Source organism: Passer domesticus, chromosome 4 (genome assembly GCF_036417665.1).
Source record: "Passer domesticus isolate bPasDom1 chromosome 4, bPasDom1.hap1, whole genome shotgun sequence".
Classification (NCBI taxonomy): Eukaryota; Metazoa; Chordata; class Aves; order Passeriformes; family Passeridae; genus Passer; species Passer domesticus.
This window is the reverse complement of record NC_087477.1, coordinates 59,758,245-59,780,814: the sequence shown is the minus strand read 5'-3', so window position 1 is coordinate 59,780,814 and position 22,570 is coordinate 59,758,245. Positions and strand designations below refer to the sequence as shown.

General features: G+C 40.1%; 1 protein-coding gene across 1 annotated transcript in view; it reads right to left on the bottom strand.

Moving 5' to 3' along the window:
• The window catches only part of KCTD8 (potassium channel tetramerization domain containing 8), a 91,402-nt gene extending 70,144 nt beyond the window's left edge, over positions 1-21,258 (bottom strand). Inside the window, exon 1 of the mRNA XM_064418289.1 lies at positions 20,349-21,258. Within this exon, the coding sequence (XP_064274359.1) occupies positions 20,349-21,192 (844 nt within the window). The 5' untranslated portion in view covers positions 21,193-21,258. The remainder of the gene's footprint in view (positions 1-20,348) is intronic.
• Between the last annotated feature and the right edge of the window lie 1,312 nt (positions 21,259-22,570).

The window sequence follows — 22,570 nt, the reverse complement described above, 5'->3', positions numbered from 1 at the left end:
ATGCTTCAAGATTCTCTTGTCATCTTTGTAGAGAACAGTATTTTCTATAAACACTTGCTTCAATATAAAATTTCACAAAGCTAAAATGACAATGAAGCAATGCTAAAATTACATACCTAAACTGGAAAATCAAGTCCACAGGACACAATATAAGTAATAGAAATTGCCAATAGATATTTAAGCTTTTAAAATTCTTTTAATAGGAAAACTTTCAATTTGAGTAAAATTGGCCATTTCCCTTTTACTTATTAGAAACTTTTTTAAAGATAAAAAATTCACTACATAAGGATGTAGCAATATTAGCACAAATGTTATTACATTTCAGTTTTGTAAATTATTGCCTCTAACAGTGGGAAGGACATCTACCTCAGTACCTTTGCTCCAGTCATTAGACAGAACACTTAAATTCTGGTGACTTTCTGAAATGAGACAGAAAGTTTAAAAACTGCAAAAAAACCCCAAAAAATGGAAAAAATTAGAGTTCAATATCTTATTAGCTGCTATTTAATAATTTGCCTACTTTTTGTATGTGTGTTTGCCTTAAGAAATAAAAAGGCAAAGAACTTTATTACTTGTGCACTGCAAGGCCAGCCACAACTTACCACATGCACCAACTTTTGAGTAGTATGCCATGTCAATCCTCAGGTCTCCACACCAAAAAAGTGACATAACTGCTCCATATCTGAAGGAAATAGGCATTTGCTAAATAAACAAAAAAGACCCCTACACAGATTTCAATAGTAGCCACAGCCTGCATGAGAAACTAGAGGGCCAAACTTGCCTTGACTTAGCTGGTGCAGACATCTGCCTGTACAGCAGGAAAACATTCACCAGAGAGCTGGGTTGGTGGGAACTTGGACATCTCAGGGTATCTTGCTGCCCATAATCTCCCTTTTGAATTTTCTAGAGAAGTGGCTGCATCTGATGAGAAGGATCCTTATGCATCAGCGAGGGACCTGCAGAGGCTGCTGACCAAGGTACTGACTGTGAACAACCCAGAGCAGCTGAAATGACAGCGTGAAAAATGCTAATCTGGCTATTGTTGTAGAGCCCCCTGCAGAATGTAGTCACAGAACTCTGCAGACTAAGTTTATCACTTCTCCAGTTGAATCTGAACCTTCTCTCTAGCAAACAACTCAGTTTTTCTAGATGGACTGAGGATTTGTATCTACAGCAGCAAACAAAAGTAGTAAATAATTCTGAGTATGCTGTAGAATTTTATTCATAAATGCAATAAATTAAGACAGCATAAACAGTGAAATTATGTAATTCAGCCCCTACTAAAAAATATGAATTGAGAGAAAAAGAATGAAGCATAACATTTTATAAAGAAAATACCAATCACTTGTTTCTATTGTGCCACCCAAAGAACTTGCATTTATTTAAACCAGCATGTGACTGTAGGAAGTAACAGTTAAGGAATGCTAACAAGAGAACCAGCTGTTTTCCATATGTGGGGCATGATGGAAATGAGAAAACAAAGACCATTAAGAAACAACGAAAGCTGATGTCTTCTAAAGGTTTTAATTTTTCTACAAATGAAATAAAATGTGTAGAGTGGACTAAATGCAAAAATCCCACAGTCTTCAACTGCTGGTAGAACAATGTATTCCAGTCAGAAGAAATTGTATAAAGAAACAGAAATTTTTTAATTAACAGTAACAAAACCACCAAAATGCACACAAAAATCCCCAAAACAGAAATGTAAAAGAAAAACAGTTTCACAATCGAAAGAATAATGAATTAATTTATAAGCCTCTGAAGAGGAGTATGACCAACATGACACAGCAGTGCACATTTACAACTCAGAAAGCCAACCTCATCCTGTACATCTTGATCCTCCCTCCTCTTGGAATTTCTATCAATTGAACACAACTGGAATCATAAGTGGTAGTTAATGTTTGTTCTTTTCTGTACCTTTTCTGTCTTTTGCTTTTTTCTAACTACCTCTTCTCAGAATTTTGAGTAACATTTTGAGAAATCTAAAGTCAGATGGGCTTGAAGTTTGCTAAGCTTAATGGGCTAATCTAATGTTCTGTGGAATGTTTTAAGTTGATTGAACATTGCTCAAAAGCTTTTGCCAAAGTTCTCTGATTTTCTAAGTTGCCATTAAAAGCTTTTTTTGTTGTTTTGACCTCTTGAGAGTATCTCGTTGGTGTTTCTCCCATGCATCTAAGTCAGAATACGTAAAGCCCTTTTAAGTGTCTCATCAAATGAGATATTAGTGGCTTTATTGCCCTTTGGGACAAGTCCAGAACCAAGCTGATCACAGGACTGGTGCATCTCTTGTAGAAGGACAGGCTGAGAAAGTTTGGGCTGTACAGCCTGGAGAAGAGAAGGCTCCAGGGAGAACTCCCCTTCTAGTACCTCAAGGTAACCTGCAGGAAAGCTGGAGAGGAACTTTCTACAAGAACATGTAATGAGAGTACTTAGGAAATGGCTTTAAAGTAAAATAAGGTAGATTTAGAAAAGAATGAGATATTGAGGAGAACGTTTTCACTGTGTGGATGGTGAGGCATTGGAACAGGCTGTCCAGAGAAGTTGTGGATTCCCCACCCCTGGAAGTGTTCAAGACCAGACTGGATGGGACTTGGAGTAATCTGGTCTAATGAAAGGTATCCCTGCTCATTAAGGTCACTTCCAATGCAAATCCTTTGGTAATGGCAAGAGAAGAAAAGAAGCTGTATATGTCCAAGTAAGAGAGAGGAGGCAAAAATCAGGAAGACAGCAGGAGTACTTAATGAGTATTTTGCAAGAGTGTCTGACAAGCAAAGCCATTCAAAATTGATTAAGATTATGATTAAGATGCTTCTCCAAAGTCCACTGAGTCAGAAGGATATCTTCCAGGCAATGGATGGAGTAACTCAAGTGCAATCTACAAAGCCTGATCACAGGGATGGCATAAAAGCTGCAATGAGAAGTGCTAACATTAATTTGGCAGGGGTTGCAAAGCTCTTGTTCCTGCGGTGAAGGTAGATTTTTAGATTCAGAAGGAGGCCAACGAAAGAGTGGGAAGCGGAAGCAGCAGTATAAACCCCTAAGCAGCACTAGCTAAAGAGAACATCTTGAATGTTTTCTTTGTGAATGCCTGATTATCAGCACTGGACAAAGTTGGCATTCTGTTTGGATTTATTTTACAGGAACACAGCCAGAGTAAACCCAAGAAAACAATCTAGAAGAGCACAATGATTTTTTAGGAAATAAAGTTTTAATCAGAAGTGTTTACATTTAACAAACAAGGGTAATCCTTATGCTTACAAAATCCAGTTCTTGAAGACAAACCTCCTGCTTTCAATTAAATCATGAATATGAATAAAGACAAATCATTTGGGTGGTTTGAAGTATCCTGGCATTCATGTGCTCTTCAGATTCAATCAGAACACATGAGCAAGATAAAAATCTTCTATTGGAGTGAACTTCTCTCAGCTTGCAGGAACAGAAAAAACAAGCAAAACAAAACAAAACAAAAAAAGGTTCCTTCTGTTTTGCAAAGTGCTGGGCATGGATGATTAAAAATGAAGGGAAAAATGGCTACAGAATGGCTACAGGAATCCAGTGGGCCTCCCTGCCTCTGAATACTCTCTATAATCCAGTCTTGAAAACTGAGTACTTTGGAAGAGTGAAATTCCTTGTACCAAGGGCCAGTTCCAGTTTTACCATCCACCACAAGGTGAAAGAGAACCAACCATGACAAAACACAAAAACAATGAACAAGTAACATCCCCAAGTTCAAATTTCTGCATAATACTGTCCATGTAAGTATTTTTTTCTCAAACTCTGTATCATTCTTTCTACTGATGTGAAGAGGCCTAATTGGAGGGCAAGTTTCTGTTATATGAAAATCTCTGAGAGAAGATATTGATATTCAAATTTAGAAAGAAAAAAATCCCTGTTGCAAAAAAATAATAGGTACATCCCTTGACAATCTAACCTGTCAGTTAGAAAACTCATCTGGGAGGTGGGAAGTCTATATTCAATAATTTGTTCTCTCTGATTTAAAGAACTGGAAACTTCCACCTCCCACATAACTGCCCCAAGACTATAGCTCATTTTTCTGCACCAAATTCCAACTTAGAACCATTTGTTTCTTCCCCTAACTAGCAAGGAATCATCTAAGCAGTACTATCAAATATAATTTGAATTGCATTTTTATAGTAAGCCATCTGCATCTTTTTGCTCTGACAGAGTTACGTAATAAATTATAGACAGGACTATCACTTTCTGTGATATGTAAAAAATGAAAGAAAATAGGTGCATATTTTGAAAAAATATTCAGTTTCTGTGAATGCTGCAGTAGAAGACAGAAAAACATCTATTTGGCCTGCCTTCCTTCCAGCAATATTAATGAAATTTCAGCTATGGCAGATCCAGTAAAAAAGTAAGAGAGAATTTGTTTTCCTGTATTTCAATTTGGCTTTATCCAGCTCATTCAGGAGGGATGTAGCAAAAAAAAACAAACAACTGAATAAATAAGGCAGAAAATGCATGCAGTGAGGTCCCAGGAGCCACCAAGTTAAGCTAAATTTTCTTTAAGAAAATGTATTCATGGCACTATGCTTCCCAGCCTCAGGCAAGAGCCTTCCAGATTTTTAGATGTTTAACTCCAATGAAAAAGGTGAAGGTATTGCATCAAATTTTCCTTTGTGAAGTATAAATTGGACAGAAACTTGAAGCCATCTTATTTTTGAACAAACCATACAATGAGAATAGTCTTCATAAATTTTACAAAAGGAAAATGTCTTTGACAACTCTTGACTTTCTAATTTTTTGGGATTTTTTCAAGTGCTTTTATACCTTCTTTCTTTCTCTCATCTATTCCTCATAAAGTCAGTCAACCTTATGTCAGGTGTCTTTTTTTTTCCTACACTTGTATTGTAAAGTATTTAATTTCTCCTGATAATGATATGTCTATTTCTTTTGTCTTCACTGCAGAATCTCTTGGTATTTATTGTTTTAAAAACTTCTGTCCCCTCTTTTCAGGGCATTAACTGGAGATTTTCTTTCAAGAAGGTTGAAAATACGAACAATAGAGACAGCTGCTTGCTTTAATAACCCTCTGTTTTCATGGACCCCATCCATAAATTTTGAACATTATTTACTAATTTGAAATTGAACTACAACTACTAACTTCCAGCTTTTAGCCTTCACATTTCTGCCACATTTACTCTTCCAGAGCCCATTTGTTTCTAAATATGGTGTCCCTCAATCCTCATTCCAACAACCTTTTAGTTAAAATACTACAAGTCAGCAAACTTCCAGTCTTTCAACTAACACACAATCCAGGATTGCATCCCAGTTCATAGGTGGAATTATGAGCCCCAGCAGTTTTCCAGCACTAAAACAGCAGTATCTAGGTGCACCCTAGCACCTCCCAGCTTTCCACCACCACCCCTCCAGCACTTGGTTTTCTTGGAAAGAGAAAGAAGCTGTGTTTTCTCTCACTGATTTCTCAGTATAGACAACATATGGCTTAAAACTGTGAGGCAATCTGCTCAGAGTCTGGCTGCACTCTCAGCTCTAACTCAATACAGCTTTTCACTTGAAGTTTCTATGAATGCAATTCCTTGGGGATGGCATTGAAAGACAGCCCCAGTTCATCTCACATCCAGCCAAGGCAAGCCTGGTTCGATCAGCTTGAATAGACTTCCATTTGTACAAAGAAAAAGGAAAAAAAAAATTGCATTTTTCTTTGCCCATCCATATGTGGCTCATCAAAATCCAGTCTCCCACCTGCAATTCTTTAAGCTATGTATGTAGAAGGAAACATGAAACAGAAGGATTTTTTCCCCCCTGGATAAATTAAATCAATTCCCCTGTCATGCACTAGTGCTAAGGCACTGCCATCTAGTGTGGAAAATCAATATAACAAAGAAAGAGGAAAAATAGGGAAAAAATATAAAGAGTGTTTACAAAAAGGCAGATGAAATTCTATTGACTTCCATGAATTTTGAATATCAATTCATGATATTCATAACATTCATCATTCCACGTTATGGTAAAGCACAGAAGCCCTCCCTTTTCAGGAAAATTCCTGACCTGATAGGCTGCAATGGATTCCGTTAGATGGTACTGCATCATGTCAGACAAACTCAGCAGAGCCCTTAGTCCCAGCAGCCTCATTTGGTGTAACTCTGTGAAACTGAAATGCTACAGTATTTAACGGTGGGAATCTCTTGGTAGAAAAGAGCCTTTTCTTAATTGACACATATTTTGCTGCAAATTTACAGTTCAAGACTCGATTCTCTAGATCATGTTACATGGAAAGCATTGCAACATAGCAATCTGCAAGACCAGAAAATCAGAAATTTTTGGATTTTGCCACTTTGTGTACTAGCTGAAGATATTCTCTTGTCTTCCAAACATTTCTTTCCACGCAGCCCCAGTTTCCCTAGTTTTATGTCCTGTGAAATTACCTACAATTGTTCAATGAACATGCAAAGGATTTGACCTGTTTCACTCAGACCATCTTTGCACAGATGAAGTTAAGTACACATGACATGAGCCAATGGAGCATAGACAGGATAAATTTACACAAGTTGCAAAGGCTTCATAAAGACCAGTGATTATAAACACCTTTATATTATTTAGTATTTCTACATCTTGTTGTAATCTCTATATTACTGCTGTTATGATCAAGAATTTTAAATACTTGATTAACACTGTTGCTGACTTCTTTCCAGAACTGCAGCAAGAGAGTTTTACATATTGCTGGTGCAGATATTCCATATCATCCTGAATAAAACCCTCTTTAGAATACAAGCTATATCAATGACTGAAAGTTAACACAACCCTAAGGATTTTGAATACCATGTCACTTAAGTTTTGATTCATATTTAATGAAGACACAGAGGGACAGACTAGCTGTCACCATCAAGACATCCAGATGTTCTCTAAGTGGATGTAGGTGAGCTCATAACAGGAGTATCTGTACCAACCTGCCCAATACCTCCATTGCAATAAATAGTGATAGAAATACACTGTACCTTAAAACCATATGCCCCACCTAGAAGAATAACTTTGGAGAAGAAAACACATTACTAAGCATAACTGACACAATTTCACTAATATTGAGTGTTTTGACAACCTGCAACTGACACAAGAACTTACTTAGGATCTTTTTATTATGCTGCTTTTCTATTATCATGTATCTATATTTAACTATTGGGTGTCAGTCAAAGCAAACAATATTATTTTTTAGTTTGTTGTCATAAGGGAATTTTTAACAGCACAAAGAACTTTCAGCTACATCACTTCAGCAATCTTTTCAGTAATGTGGGAAAAGCAAGAGGAATATCCAACTTTTTTTATAATCCTAGTTATTAGCGCCTCATGTTCCATTCTTACATTAAAATTTCAAGAAGGAAAAAATGTAAACTGTTGAAATATCCTAATAATTAATTACCTTGTGTTTACACTATGCATCCATTCTGCAGTGTACTGGTAAAAAGTAACTCCATATAGTTCATATTTCCTTTACTATTATTTTTAATAGTAAAAAAGGCTACCAAAATAATTCTCTTCAGCATTTTTGCGGTTGCTACATAAATTGATTCAAGCTATACTAGGGGAAAAATACAGAAGCCAAAAATCAGCAGCAAAAAAATATAACACAATAAAGGAACTCAACACTGGTTAAAACTATCAAAATGGAGAGAAACCCAAAGAAATCCAAGGCAGTCTGTCACCTTTATGAGAGATAGCACCAGAATCTCTCCAAAAAATGACAATAAATATTATTTGAAACAGTGGTGATTTTCTAAATTTGTGATAGTTCTTTCTTCAAGCAACATATGATCAATAACAGCAGTGTTATCCAATAAGTAGTTTGATTACTTTTGCAGATACTTTCTTAACTGTAGCATATTTAAAATTCTATGGCTTTGAATTTGGGCCAGAAAGTCCTACAAGAAACTTTATCCTGAAGCAATTATTTCCATTCTAATAGGACACAGTGATGTAAGTAAAAAGACAACATAAAGCTAAAGCTTTGAAGTTTATGACTTTGAGAATAATCAGAATTTATAGCTTTCTAGCATCTACCTAATTTACCTGCAGCAGTTCACTTGCCCTTTTCTGAGAAGTGTTTTCAAATAGCCAATGTCAATGTAAATCACATCAGAGAAGAGAAGAGAACCAGAAGATAACTTAGGAGCAGTCCAACCTCCTGCTCAAAAGCACAGTCAGTTATGAGGTTGGATCAGGCTAGCAGGGCTTGATCCAGACAAATCCTAAAAGCTTCAAAGGACAGACAACATGCACAGCATCACTGCACAGGCTGTCCAACACCTCCTTAATGGAGGAAATGCTTTGCCTTTTGTCAAGGAACTTTTAAGTCCATTAGGAAGCTTGAAGGCTGAGTTTTATGTGCCTGCCATATGTAACGTTTAACACTTGATCCTGATCCACAGTCTAAAACCATATACCTTTTTGAATTCAAATTATGGCAACATGCTCTGGACCAGCAGTAATTGTCTAGTAATTTGCAATAGTCTTGCTACATGACTGCTTGATAATAAATAGCTTTTACTAGCATTGCTTTCCCTGTTACAAACTGACCCAATTGAGCAAATTAATGAGTAAGAGCTAACCACTGTTAGAAAGCAAGGTGAATTTCAATAAAATGCCAATTTCTGGATTGCTAAACCTACGCTATAACTGCAGGATATGGAAGGAAAGAAATAAGTGTGGTTTATTGCCAGTCATGGAGGTGATAAGAAAAACTAAATTTTCCAAACCAGCAGTCTAAATTCAAATTTTTCTATCCCTGCTGCTTGCCTGGTATTCAAAGTGCAGATGGAAATTTTCACTGAACTTGACTGGATTTTCTGAAAATACATTCAAGATTGAAAGCATTGATTTGGAGGTCAATTTTAGTCTTGCAATATTCTCAAATGTGATTCATTACATGGTTCATTAAAATGGTTAAGTATTTTTGCTAGTAATCTATGATGACAGAGGATAATCCTGATTTCAAAATCATGTATTAAAATATTTTTTAAAAACAAAGGATGTCTTCTCAATGTTCAGAATATTTTTTCTGTGTTCAGAAAATGCAGCCAAGCAACCACTCCAGGTTTCTTTGTACTTTTATGCATCATGTGTGACAATATAAAAAGTCTTGCATACATCATTAATATTAATTATAAATGAAAAAAATTGCCATAGTCTAAAAAGCAAATATTTTTTTCCATTTTTTTAAATTTCAGATTACTTATTGCTTAAAACAACTGCTTTTGTCCCTCCATACTTCGCAGACAAATAAAGAATATTCAGATTAACTGTATTAACTTTGAGGTTACTATTGAATTTAAGCTGCTTCAGCAGCATGGTTGCAGGAACACAAACGGTGTGCCATAACACTGCATAAATATTAGTTAGATGCAACTCTAGTCTTACTGGTGCCTTTGACCAAGAATCCTTTGGTTTTCATGCATAAAAATAACTCAAGGAGTTATTTCTCATGTATTTTGAGGTATAACAAGTTTTTAATTGTGGAATGCCCCACCCTGACTCAGTGCTCTGGCACTGAAGCACATCAGCACATCTGTGACTATGGTGCCTGGCCAGAGGTCATTGGAGGATGCAGCTCTTGACTTATTTGCTGGTATTCACAGAGGGCAGACATGGGAAACATATATAAATTATATATATACACCCATGGGACACCCCCAGGGCTGTACTAGCCCCACTGGGTTTCCCCAGCCTGCCCAGGACCTATTCCAGCTGTCTCCCCTGGGGATGGCAGAGCCCAAGGTAGCAGCACAGACACCCTCCAGCTCCCCATGGCCTTACACCCACCTTGCCAAGACCACCCAAAAGCACCACGAGCCCCACACATGCTTTTGGCAAGGGTGACCAGTGTTCAGCCTAGCTCCTAAGCCCATGTCAGATCCCTCAAACCAGAAAAGCAAAACCATCTTCTGGAACATGGACTTGCACAGCCACGCGGTTTTTATTCATGGCATCCCTAGAAATGGGATTTAGGAAGGAAGCACTGCCAGGAGACAGTAGCTGGGGAACTGATTAGAGAGAGAGCATTTAACCTAATCTCCTCTGCCACGAGCACATTCTGCTTCCTGTAATTAAATGTGATCACAGATGCAATTATTTAGGGGTATAATTCCACAAATTTAGACACCAAACTACCTTAACTACAGGTGGGAAAAATAAATACTGAAAGCAGAGGAATAAAAATGTAAGTGCTGTTATGACTGCAGGCTGAACTACTAGAGAGCTAAAAGTCACATGAAGATATAAACTTAGCAGGTTATGAGGTAAAACTTCAAAAATTCCAATAATCCTCAAGCATCTAAATAACAAACACTTCTGAGAAGTTTTTCCCTTCTACCCTGAAGAATTATAGGGTTATTTTGAAGCCAAAGGATGTAATTATCTGCTACTTCATATGTTTTAGGGGGAACAAAACCACATAGACTGTGTCTCTCTCTCTCTCTAAGATTTAGAGAGGTTATCTTCACTTCCTGTATATCCCCAGAAACAAACTGACAGTGTGAAGATGAGAAATTTATATTTGCAAGCTATGACAACATTAAGATAGGTAAACAAGCACAGCTTTCTAAGAGATTGGTAACAGAAAACTGAAATCTGTGGGTCCTGGGAAAGTAAAAAATCCAAGCAGGATTGCTAATTACAATATACTTAGCTCCATTCCTCACAGAGTTTTGTTTTACTCTTTAAATATGAGAAGGTTTAACTACACATAGTTCTTCTCCAGAGAAGGGGTACTTCAACGGTAAGTCAAGCAGAAAGGCAGGTGTGAGATTTGATGCCAAAATTTTGAAATTAAAAAAGGACAGAAACAACCTTGCTTGAACAACAGTCCCATTCTATCGTGCATCATAAATAGCTAAATTACTTTGTTCTTTCTTTTTTCCCTCTGAAGTCCAAGTAGCTTCAGCAATATTGATCAGCATTTGTATAAAGCTCTATAATGGTATTTTTAGAAGGATAGAATGAGTGATATTTATATTATCCAACACTGGAAAGAGACAAAAATAGATGGAAAGGCAAGAGTAGCCATGCCTCTGCTTTGTTTCAGAACTGCTCAAAAGCCACAGTAGGCATTAACAACAGAAATAGTAACAGCTGTCTGAAAAGAACAATACTGGCAAGTGACTGCCTATAAAAGGGTGACTGTGAGAAGAAAGGGAAAGAAAATGTGTTTGCTAAGAAAATCTAGCAAAAAGTGTTGTTTAGTTTTAATCTTTCTCCACTGTATTATCTACACATTACACTAATTAAATTGTTGGCACTCAATTTTACTGATTTATTTTATCTGCCTTCCAGCCCTTCTGTAGTTGATTTTCATATTATTTTGTATTCATGAGTTTCAATGAGAATGAAAAAGCTTGGATTAAGAACAAGAGTGTTAGAGAGTACTTCTGTATACACAAACTGGACATTTGTCATTACTCTCATAGTTTTGCAAGTATGGTGGTTTAAATGATGATTTGAGTAACAAAAGAGGGGGAATCTCAATTAAACTGTTAGTAAGAGGTTATGAAAGTAACCCTTTTGGAGAAAAAATATTTATATAATCATGAATATATGCAATACTGGGCCTTTTTGCTCCTATCATTAAATAAAGAGTTTCACAGATCTCCCTGTGACATATATAAAATACTCACTGATACAAAGCTTTTGGAATGATAGTACACTTCCATTAACTTCTGTGGAATACACTGACATAGTTGTAATCCTTGAAAGAACCTCTACATTAATTAAAATACAGAAGAATTTCACTACTAACTTAAGTTGCAGGAGAGTGTTTATAACAAAATGTGACAAGAGTCCCTGAGCACTAGTACTTCTCTCTTTGGGAATATTTGTTAATCTTACCAAAGGGTAAAACCCAGCAGGCATGAAAGAGAGGACACAAATGCATCTGAAGGTTATTGTTCGCTTATGCAAAAAACAGAATATACTGACTTAGTTTCCACATAATATCTTTCTGCTAATGCAAAGAGAACATCTCTATAATTATTAAATACAACTGAATGGATGCTAAGCAAAGACTTGGAATCTTTACTTTCATTTATAAAAGTCAATGATGATGTTGATTTTTCCCCTCAGTTTCCCAGCCCACACCTTCTATCCCTGAAGAGGTGTGCAGAATACCTATTTCAGTGCACTAGGTGCCATGGGCAGCTGTACTTGTAACTGAATTGCTGTCTCTGCATTGAGTTATTCACAGTATTTTTTTAAAGAGTTGTAGGATTCTCTTCAAAAGAAAGTACTATTGTTTTTTATTCAATAAGCTACTCTAGGTTTATTTTTTTGCTAAGTGCATGTCATTGGGACAGAAAGCAGGTCAGGCACAGGGTACGTGACTGGAGCAGTGCAAAGCCAACCCAGAGGCAGTGGCATTCCCCAGAGGCTGCAGCCCCTGTCTCTGCACCTCCTGCTCAGAGCCTCTGCCACAGCGTTCAGGCATGTTAGGAACAATGAGAAAGGGCACAACTACATTTTGACCCAGCTGCTCTCAGCTGCAAGATATTGATGAAGGAATCATTGCACCAGCTGTAACTCAGCTTAAGGCCAGGCAGACCCCACTGCACAAGGAATAGGCAAACACACTGTTCCACATCCCAGAAGGCACAGCTCCTCTTCTGAGCAACCCTGGGAAAGACAACATACAAGAAACCTCACAAAGAAATAGTATTTGCATAAAAGTTTTTAGAGCATTGAATTCATCTTGCTGCTAGAGTCATGAAGCTCGTTAACACCACTGTGATTTTTACTGGTGAAATCCTCAAAATATTTAGAGCTGTGATGATACGAATGCAATTGTACCTTGCAACAAGATGCACCCTTTAGTTTGTCTTCCGTACACTGACAAAATGCAACATGCTTTGTAAGTGTAGCTACCACAATCTTATAAAATGCAACCAAAATGGAATGGCATCAGTTTTTAAAGTTGCCTAAAAATTACAAACCATCACTGCCTAACTCCTGGCACGATTTTGTATATTAGAAATAGTTACAAAACCAAATTACCACTCGTGTAATTTGAATTTCACCTTGAATTTCATGTGAGGGACTAGCACAAGGCTATTTGTTGCTTCAGTCCCAGTGAAGTTGCAATTTTGAATGGAACTTGATTATTCTCAGTTTCACACACTGTTGGTCTTTATATATATGATTAGTTCTATTTAGGTCAAAGAAAAAAAAAACAAAAAGGAATTAATTCTCTTAATATTCCTGAATTTATATGAGGTAAAAGCTAAATGTGCAATTACTGGCTTAAAAATAAAAAAAAATAAAAATACAAAACATTTAAATGAAAGTACTCAAATTCTGCTGAGAATGATATTTTACACATAGGACTTTTTTCTTCTAACATTTATTCAATATATGAATTTTAAGTAGAGTATAAATTACTTCTTCTGAAAAAGAACATGCAGTTTGATCAAGCTGGAGTGAACAACCTCCACAGGAAATCCATCATGAAGCATTTGATTTGCTAAAGCAAAATGGAATTTGCCTAGTAATTTTTTTTAAGGATTTTCCACTGGCCTTCCAGTGGCTTGGTTTATAAAAGAGCTATGATTTGAGTGGCATTAGTACTCCACATGCTTTAGGAAAAAAAACATGTCTTGTAAGGAAAAGTGAAACAAAATCATTCTTGGATATAAAAATAACATCAGTTTGTTAGGTTAGAATCTTAGCTGGTATAGAGCCTCCCAACTTTTTTCAGTCATAGTCAAATAACCACCAACCAAATAAGCAGTGTGTAGTGTGAAAAAGCCCTGCAAATGCACCACAGGCAGCTTAACTCTGTAACAAACTTCTTACAGTAAAGTACTCCAAAATTGGAGGAAGAAAATCTGAAGAAAAATCTGGGAGCAAATGCAGAGCAGGGCTGCAGCGTTCACCTCTCCTGCAGCGTGCGACAGCCAGGACCTGCTGAGTTGCTGAGACAATGCAGGACAATGCTGAGCTGGCTGCAAGCTCCACTAAGCACCACAGCAGTCTCGAGCTGCTCAGGACCCCAGCAGGGTGAGATGGATGCACACCACCCTGTGCTCTTTCCTTCTTGACCCAGCTGGGCATTCCGAGCTGGTCCTTAAACTGGTGACACACCAGAACACGAGCAATTCCTTCTGGCCGCTTTGTGCAGGCCATGCTGCTGTGCAGCTGGACCAAGCAGAGGACCTTTCCTCACACTCTTCCCTCCTCACACCCACAGGATCTTACTTCTGACCTCTGAGACAGCTGAGCAGTTCTTAATTTCTGGACACCTGTGTGTGGAACTATGGCAAGAAAGGGGATAATGTGACAATCAATGAACAAATTCATGGTACAAATCTCAGAGAATTTTTGTTTGCCACACAAATTCTCACCACAGTGTAACAAATGTGGTATTTGCTACAAAGAAGGCCAGCCATAGTGAAATACCAGTCATATCATACTGAGAAGGCAAACATTGCAAAATATATTTTATTAGCAGTAATGTTTTAATTTTAAATCATCTGCCTGGAACAATATTAAAATAAAGCTTTTGTATGTATAACTTCTGTGCTTGAACAGTAGATAAGTTGAATTTTGTGTTGACACTAAAGAAAAAATAAAATATGATTTGCTCATCTTACTGTGAAAAAATAAACATTTCCCAGCAACTACTGTCATAAATCCTTGAAAATCTATGAAATGATCTGACACCAAGAAGTGGTTCTCTTGCAAAATATTACTGATCCAGCAAAGTCAGCTTTTCTAACACTGCCACTTTTTCCCCCAAGTAATCCACAAGAAATACCAGTCTGGGATAATATCAAAACCCATGTGTTTCCATTTCCTGACATCAGAAATAACAGCTGCTTCCATCAATTCTTGCTTATTCTTTATCTAGCATTGATCCTGGTATATAATATTCAGGATAGTTGATTTTCTTAGTTAATCCCTAGTTCTGTTTTTAAAATACCACACAACATTTTCAACACTCAGCTCTGAATATTTAAAGGCTCCACAGTACTTAAAATATGATTTTACTGTAGTAAGACCAGAAACTGGAGACAATAGATAAAACGTGATCACAAATCATTGTATTGAGTTATGCATATTTTGAAGGAAGTGTAAAAAAACATCAAGAGGTTCCTGGCATAGTTTTTCACTGCAGCAGTGTCTTTTTATCAGCTGTAGAGGAATTCAGATTATTTTCATTTCTTATTAGAAAGTCAAATCTGTTCAAAGTTCTTTATAATCTCATATTTTAAAATACTTCTGAGATAAAATCTATTGGTTGAAATTATGACAAACATCAGAACACCAGTTTCAGACTAGATTATCACATATTATATGAAGTGGAAGCATAAGAGTAATATTCTTATATTATTAATTATGACTGAACACTTTGATTCATCCCTTTGCATTCAGGAACCCATATTTCGGAAGAATGACAAGATAAGAAGCAGTCTATTATTTACTTAATTTTAAGCTCTATTAAGAGTTGAGCTGAAATTATAAAACAGAACATCATAAAGTTCTGCACCAGTTTTCCAAAGTCAAAGGACTGCCTACAAAATCGCTCTTTAAAGGGCTTTGCTGTCAGAAACAACACTGTAAATCTTTAAACTGTTAGAAATCTGAAGCTTTTCTACACTGTGCCTGTGATACTGATTTAATCCTTCACATCACCCCACCCCACTCAAAATTTGTACTCTAATCTTTGATGCTCTGGTTCAGGTTCAAAGTAACTTGTCCCAATTTATCTCCATGAGTCACAGAGATGTAACTTCCTTGGTCTCCTTTTTCTCCTCAATGTCTTACATATATTTATTCCAGATTAAAAAAACTCCACCAAAGGTGCAGTGATGGATGAAGAAGAGCTTGCCATGGTCACAGCAACCATCTGCAGGATGGATCTCACACCACTCTGCCCTCAAAAGAGCAGTTTAGGGTTACCTGCCAACCCACCAACCCCTCGCTACCCCAGTGGGATGCTGAACTGGATCTGGCACTTACAACCCCTCAAAGTATTTTACATGCAATGACACAATCAATGTTGGTTAGGTTTCACAGTTGCTGTTGGGCGGAGGTTTTTTTTGGGGGGGGGGATTTCTGCTATCATTTTGTTTGAGTTTGGTTGGTTTTTTTTTTCAAAACACCATATTGCCTCCTAAAAATTCATTTCTTCCAACTGCTTATTCCCCATCTGAATACAAAATTATTATCACTTGTTTACGACAATTTCCACAGCAGCCAATGTAATCTCAAAGTGCTGTGACTTCAAGTGGAAAATAAGCATCATAAATCCATGCTAATGTCACCTGTTATAAAACAAAAACAAGAGAAAAGGAAAACAGAAACTGTCATATGTGAAACAGGAGTACCAACATAGAAAGCATGTCAACATTTTCAGGAAACAGTACTGTATTCTTCTTATAATAAAGATGTCAGTTCAGCACAGTAAACTTTCAGCTGAGCACAATACTCTCAACACCCCTAAGTCACATTGCATAGCAGATGTTAAAAGCAAAATCCATTAGGACTAATTAGATTCTGCAGAAGAAAAAAAACTAGTAATAGCATGCACAGGCAATCTTGCATTACACAGCAGCACTGAGAGATACCATGAACCACCAAAAAAAAAATGCCCTCAAAAAACATTAAACATGTAAATTTCACCCTTTTCTCACAAAGATGTACACTAACTGAAAACATGTTGCAGTGTTTGCAGCCACAGGAAGAAGCAAGGTCTCCTGTCTCCAGTTAGAAGCAACTTTTGTGATGGCCATAACCTACTGTATATAAATAGGTAATTAATTAATCTGTCATCCTCTATGGCAGTGTAGAACTAAGCAGCAGAAGAGTTTGAGCATCCTTCCCAAACTGCATATGCACTTCATGCTACTCATCCTCATGTGTACTAAGGTGAGTATTAATAGCATGGAGCCAAAAAAACCTCAGTTTGTGGTACTCTCTGATGGAGCCTTTTCACTACCATATAGAAGTTTACTCCTTTAACTGACCATTAAGAGACAGAGACAGAATTTGTAATGGACATGTGGAACAGATCTATGAGCACTTTCCAAAACTGAGCCACCAATGCAAGGTACAGGCTAAATTCTGGCCATGTACTAACTGTGTAGACAAATTAATCTGTCATTGCATACATGACAGCTCAAACACCACTAGGGGCAAAGAACTTAATTTTTTTAATAGGATTTATACATACTAAGAAGGAAATCTGGTTTTGCATTTGTCATGACACATGGCCAAAGGCTGAAGTGTTATCTCCTGGAAAGCAGTGTCAAATAACTCTGGTTCCTCAATTAGAATTAGTCTGCATCTATCCCTAGATATTAAACAGTTCATAAATGAGTTAAATGCATATGCAGTATCCCAGATGAATTTAATCTTCCAGAGTATTTAAGAATATAAAGCAATTTCCATTTTTTTAGAAAAGTGATAGATGATCATTTCAACTCAAAAAACCTACCAAAGTTTGAAAGATCCTAGAAACAGACCTGAAGTATGTTTCACAAACCACAGATAAAACCTTTGTCTTTCTTCAGTAGCTCTTGGGGAGAAATTCATTCAGCTACTTATGGCCTCAGAAAAAAGACAGAATGAATGTCCTCATGTATGTTTCCAATCACTTTACTATCTACCATTACTAGGAAACAGAATTGTCCACAGTCCTCAGGAGAAATGGTGAAAAATAAGTTTACGTAACTGCTATGGACTTACAGACCAACAAATAATACAGTTGCTGTTGGTTGCAGATGCTCATGCTGTGAATAACAAATGCAAATGCAGGCACAGCTTTTTCCAGTGGGATATAAAACAGGGTTTCTTCTTCACTAGCACCAAATTAAGTCTCAGACAATGTCCAAAACTGGAATAGGCTCCCTAAAGTCTTTTGTCTTGGTATTTTTTTGCCTCTAAAACACAATCCAGGGCTGGACATGAGAGCACTTGAAATCAGCAACTTTCCACCTCAAACTGCTTCTTCTTCAGGGTTCATGGGCACATTTGGTAAGGGATGAATTGAAAAGCAACTGCTCTTCTTCTTGTGTACGAAGCTCTCTCTGCTCATGAGAAAGAACATGGCCCTAGCCAAGGCTGTTGGAGAGCTGAGAGCCAGTAGCCCTGATCCCTCTTGCCACTCTTGGTGCAGAGCACAAGGCTTCCAAGGCTCGCTCTCCCTTTGCTGGATTCTTGTGCAGCTGTCAGGCAAGGCAGCAGCACACATGCAATCCACCCAGAGCATATTATTATTATTATTATTATTATTATAAAGTGCTGTTTTATCAACAGCCACCATCAACTGGACATCTAGTCAGACTAAAAAAAAAAAGACAACAAAAAAACTAAAGCATTACTTCAGACACTGTTTCACCTGTTTCTCTTCCCATTTTGTTGATATTCTTTAGTGTTCTGTCCATCTTGCTACATTTCAGAGAAATGTATCTGAGCATAAAATAACGTATAAAGTCATTATACAAAAAAGATTCTAAATGCATAACAAGCAACCAAAATTAAAAAATGCCCAACATCTTTTCAGCCTGTTTCTGTATTAGCCATTTTTTTGCATTCAGAAGTAAAACAAAACATAACTCCCACCTGAAAAATTAAGTAAAACCATAAATTTTCAGTTAACTGTATCAATTTAAGTAATTAACTATTTTACTTTTCACATCAGAAGCTTGAAGACTAAAAACCAAAACAAAAATCATGACACACAACATCCAGTTCATCCCTGGCATTATTCCAAATAAATCAGTGGTATTACACTGGGGATTAATTTGGAACACTGATGTGAACTAGAGGACTGTTCTATACAGCAACCTCATTGTAACATACACACAAAAAAATAACCAAGACATTATGAGCATCACAAATGCACATGAAAAAAATTATGCACCTACAAATCTATTTATAAGCAAACAGTACATACTATTTCAAGGAAATTTTATTATTTAGCAAATAATTAAGTCAAATTTTCTGAGAAAGAAGGTTTAATAATCATGTAAAATACTTGACAGAATTCCACCCAGGAGAATGTGAAGCTCCTCTAGAGCTCAGTTTTCACATATCCCATTGAAATATGACCAGTGGTAAGTTATGCAATTAATCTTCAAAAACTGTTTCAATCCAGTTTCAAAGATTGATCTGAGTACTCAAGTCTGCTCAGCAAATGGAAGTCACCACTTATACAGTACAGAGCAATATAAACTAATGTATCTCTCCTCCCAGCACAAAACCATTCACATTTCCCTCCTCTGTCAAACACCGTCCCTAAGCCCAGTTTCGCAGCGCACACAAGTTGCTTCTGTTCAGCTGCCTAACCAGTGAAGTTAGTGAGAGGCTGCATCTCCCACCTCACCAGGGAGGCAGGCAGATGCTCTGCCAATTCATCCCTTCTTTGCTCAGGGAGCGAGAGACCGCACAGAGGCAGGAGAAGAAAGAAGTGAATGCAAAACACATCTCTCTTCTGCCGGCTCGCTCGACTCTAAAACACATCTGTAGTGTTTAAGGCTGCCTCTGCCTTTCGAAGACAAATCTCTGCCAGGGGATGGTGTTGTCGATCCAGCTGCAGTTTCATGACCCGAACCCGCTGCTCAGCCAGTGCCCTACATAGCACTACATACTTTGCCAGACTGAAACTCATTCGTCATCGCGCGGTTTTCCTATCTGCGAGTGACCCGAAACCTCTAAGGCTACCCACAGCCAACCAGCGAAGTTGCTTAGGAGCTGTGGAGTGGTTAATTCCTCTTTTCCAATTTTCGTCCACCTTGGAGCCAGACTCTTTCTTGCTCCTTGGGAAGTTGGCTGTGCCCTCGCTGCCCCTTCCCTCACGGGGACCGTGCCCAGGCGCAGTGCGCTCACTTGAAGGAAACGCAGCGATAAAATATTAAAGCCCTTCCTTGCTCGGGGATGTCCGCGTCGCCTCGCCGGCGGGAGCACCGCAGCGCTCCGCGCCGGAGCCGCGCCCGCCCGGACGGGCAGGAACACACACCCCCGAGGTCGCAGCCCCCCGATCCCTAACCAGTGACCCTTCCCCCGGGACACCCCGACACTGCCTCTCGGCACTGAAAGGCGGGATCAGCCCAGGCTGCCCCAAGGAGTGCGCGTGGGGAAATGCTCCCACGCCGTGCTCCGGACGGGGCAATTTAGGCAGTCCTGTCCCGCCCCGACAAAGCACAAAATTAAATCTGAGCTACGGCGCTGACAGAGCGGAGTGAGGGGAAACGGGGCAGCCCCCATTTCTCTGCAGCTACGTGTTGCTCTGGTACAGCGACTGCCCTGAGGGTGCAGCTGTACTTGAGGGGCACCCGCCGGGACGAGGGCGAGGGGCACGACACCGGGGCGCGGGCAGCACTTACTGAAGAAGATGTACTCTGTGTAGCTGCTCCAGATCTTGTCGTCCCTGTACTGGTTGATGAAGGCGGCGGTGCCCGTGGAGTTGCAAGCCACCATGTGGAAGCCCGCCTCGGAGAGCCGGTCGAAAGCTTGCTCCAGGTAGGTGAATTTGAGGTAGAAGCGGGAGGTGTACTTCTCGGGGGGCCGGTCGGGGTCACGGCTCTCGTTGAGGGTCTCTCCGAAGACCTCCTTGGCCAGGGCGATCCTACCGCACACCATGATGCGGGCGACGCGGCGGAACTTGGCGTCCGCCTGGTTGTCCCGCACCGTGGTGTAGGAGCCGCGGTAGCCCACGGTGAGGAAGCCCGAGCGCTTGTCCAGCGCCGCCCGCTGAAGCCGGTCGCTGCTGCCCTGCGAGTTGCTGTCCTCCAGGTCGCTCTGGCAGCCCTCGTCGTTGAGCGAGCTCTGCTTGGTGACCTTGGGCGACAGCAGCTTCACCAGGTCGCCCAGCTGGAAGTACTCGGCCTCCCGCAGGAGCCGTTCCTTCTCGGGGAAGTGCTCGGGCAGCGCCAGCTGCTTGTCCCGCAGGTAATCCAGCACGTACCTGAAGAGGAAGCCGTCGCGGTCGATGAAGAAGCGCGCCCGGCTGTCCCTGGGCAGCTGGCGGGCCGCCGCCGGGCCGCCCCGGCACGGGGAGAACATGGTGGCCAGCGTGCTGTCCGGGACGCTGAGCAGCGTGGAGTGCCTCGTCACGTACACCTGGCCCCCCACGTTCAGCTCCACCACCTCGGGGAACGGCGAGCCCGACGGCCCCGATACCATGTCGCTGATGGGCAGGATGCTGCCGCCCGCCTCCTTCAAAGCCATGGCTGCGAGCGGGCGGCCGCGAAGGAGGGTCTCCCTCCTAAAAAAGCCGGCCTCCCTCCACCCCTCCTTCCCTCCCCTCCCCTCCACCCACACCTCCCTTCCTCCTCCTCCTCCTCCTCCTCCTTCTTCTCCTCCTTCCCCCGCCGCCCGGCGCGCCCGGAAGCGCCTGGACGGAGCCGCTGCTCCGCCGCCCTCCGGCGCGGCAGCGGGCGGCAGGAGCCCGGCCCGGGCGTCCCCTCTCTGCCCCGGCGGTGGGACAGCCTGGGCTGGGCTCTGGGCTGGCCCGGCCCGCCGAGAGCCGACCCGAGCGCCCCCCGGCCCCCGGGGCCCGCAGCCGCGCTGGCCTCGGGGCCGAGCGGCCGCCGGAGCCGGCTGCCACTTTGCCAAGCGCTGCCGCGCTGCCAGGCTCGGCCCAGGCAGGAGCCAAGCCCATACCGGGCTCCTCCCCTCGCTTCGGCTGGCTGGCTGGCTTCGGTTTGAAATTAATTTTTTTCCCCCCCTTGAAAATCTCCCAGCCTCCCCCAAATGCCTCTGCCACTGTCGCTCCGGTCGGCTCTTGCAGTGCTAGAATGATGGCTGTCCTTCCATGAGTAGCATCCAGCAGGATGCATATGACAGCATTTTTGCCCATCTTTCCTCTATCAGCATGCTTTTAATATGAGTGAAGAGGGTATTTAATAGAGGGCACAAAAGAAACCAGCGTTCTGCTGTGCTCGTGGCACAAATCTAATGGGTCCTGATGGGACACAAAGGCTGGTTTTGATGTTGTGAGGATTCACTATGTCAAGGCACACTGGGATCTTGATTTTCAGAGAATCTAAGCATGCTCTTTAGATAGACGATGGAATTGGGGTGATTCAAAGCAGAAAAAAAAGTCAGCTGCCTTTAAGATCCAGATGACAGACACTGATTTGGAACACAGTCTGGATTCTTGGCTGTGAAACATCTCCATTTATACTATATTTAAGCAGTATAGAGTTTTTAATTTTTACCTGTTTCTAGTGAGAGCCTGCATCCAGATTTCTGATGCATGTATTTCCAGGCTGTGCTGCTGGAATATATTAAAGCCCAGATTTGCACTCATGCATTGGCTGAGAGATGTACAATTGCGTTTGCCAGTAAAAACCAAGGCCTAAACCTGACTACCAGTGCTGGGCCTGAGTGTGACTGTTAAGCTGGGTGTTTCCATACATGGGAACATTTTAGCTTTTTTGGGGGTTTTTTTTGTTTGTTTTTTTAGGGGTTTTTTTTGTCGTTTTTTTTGTTGGTTTTTTGTGTTTTTTGTTTTGTTTTGTTTTGTTTTTTGTTTTTTGTATGGTGAGGGTTCAACTATTAATTGTGCCACATAGACAGGAGCCCAACTTGTTCTTCATTTAAA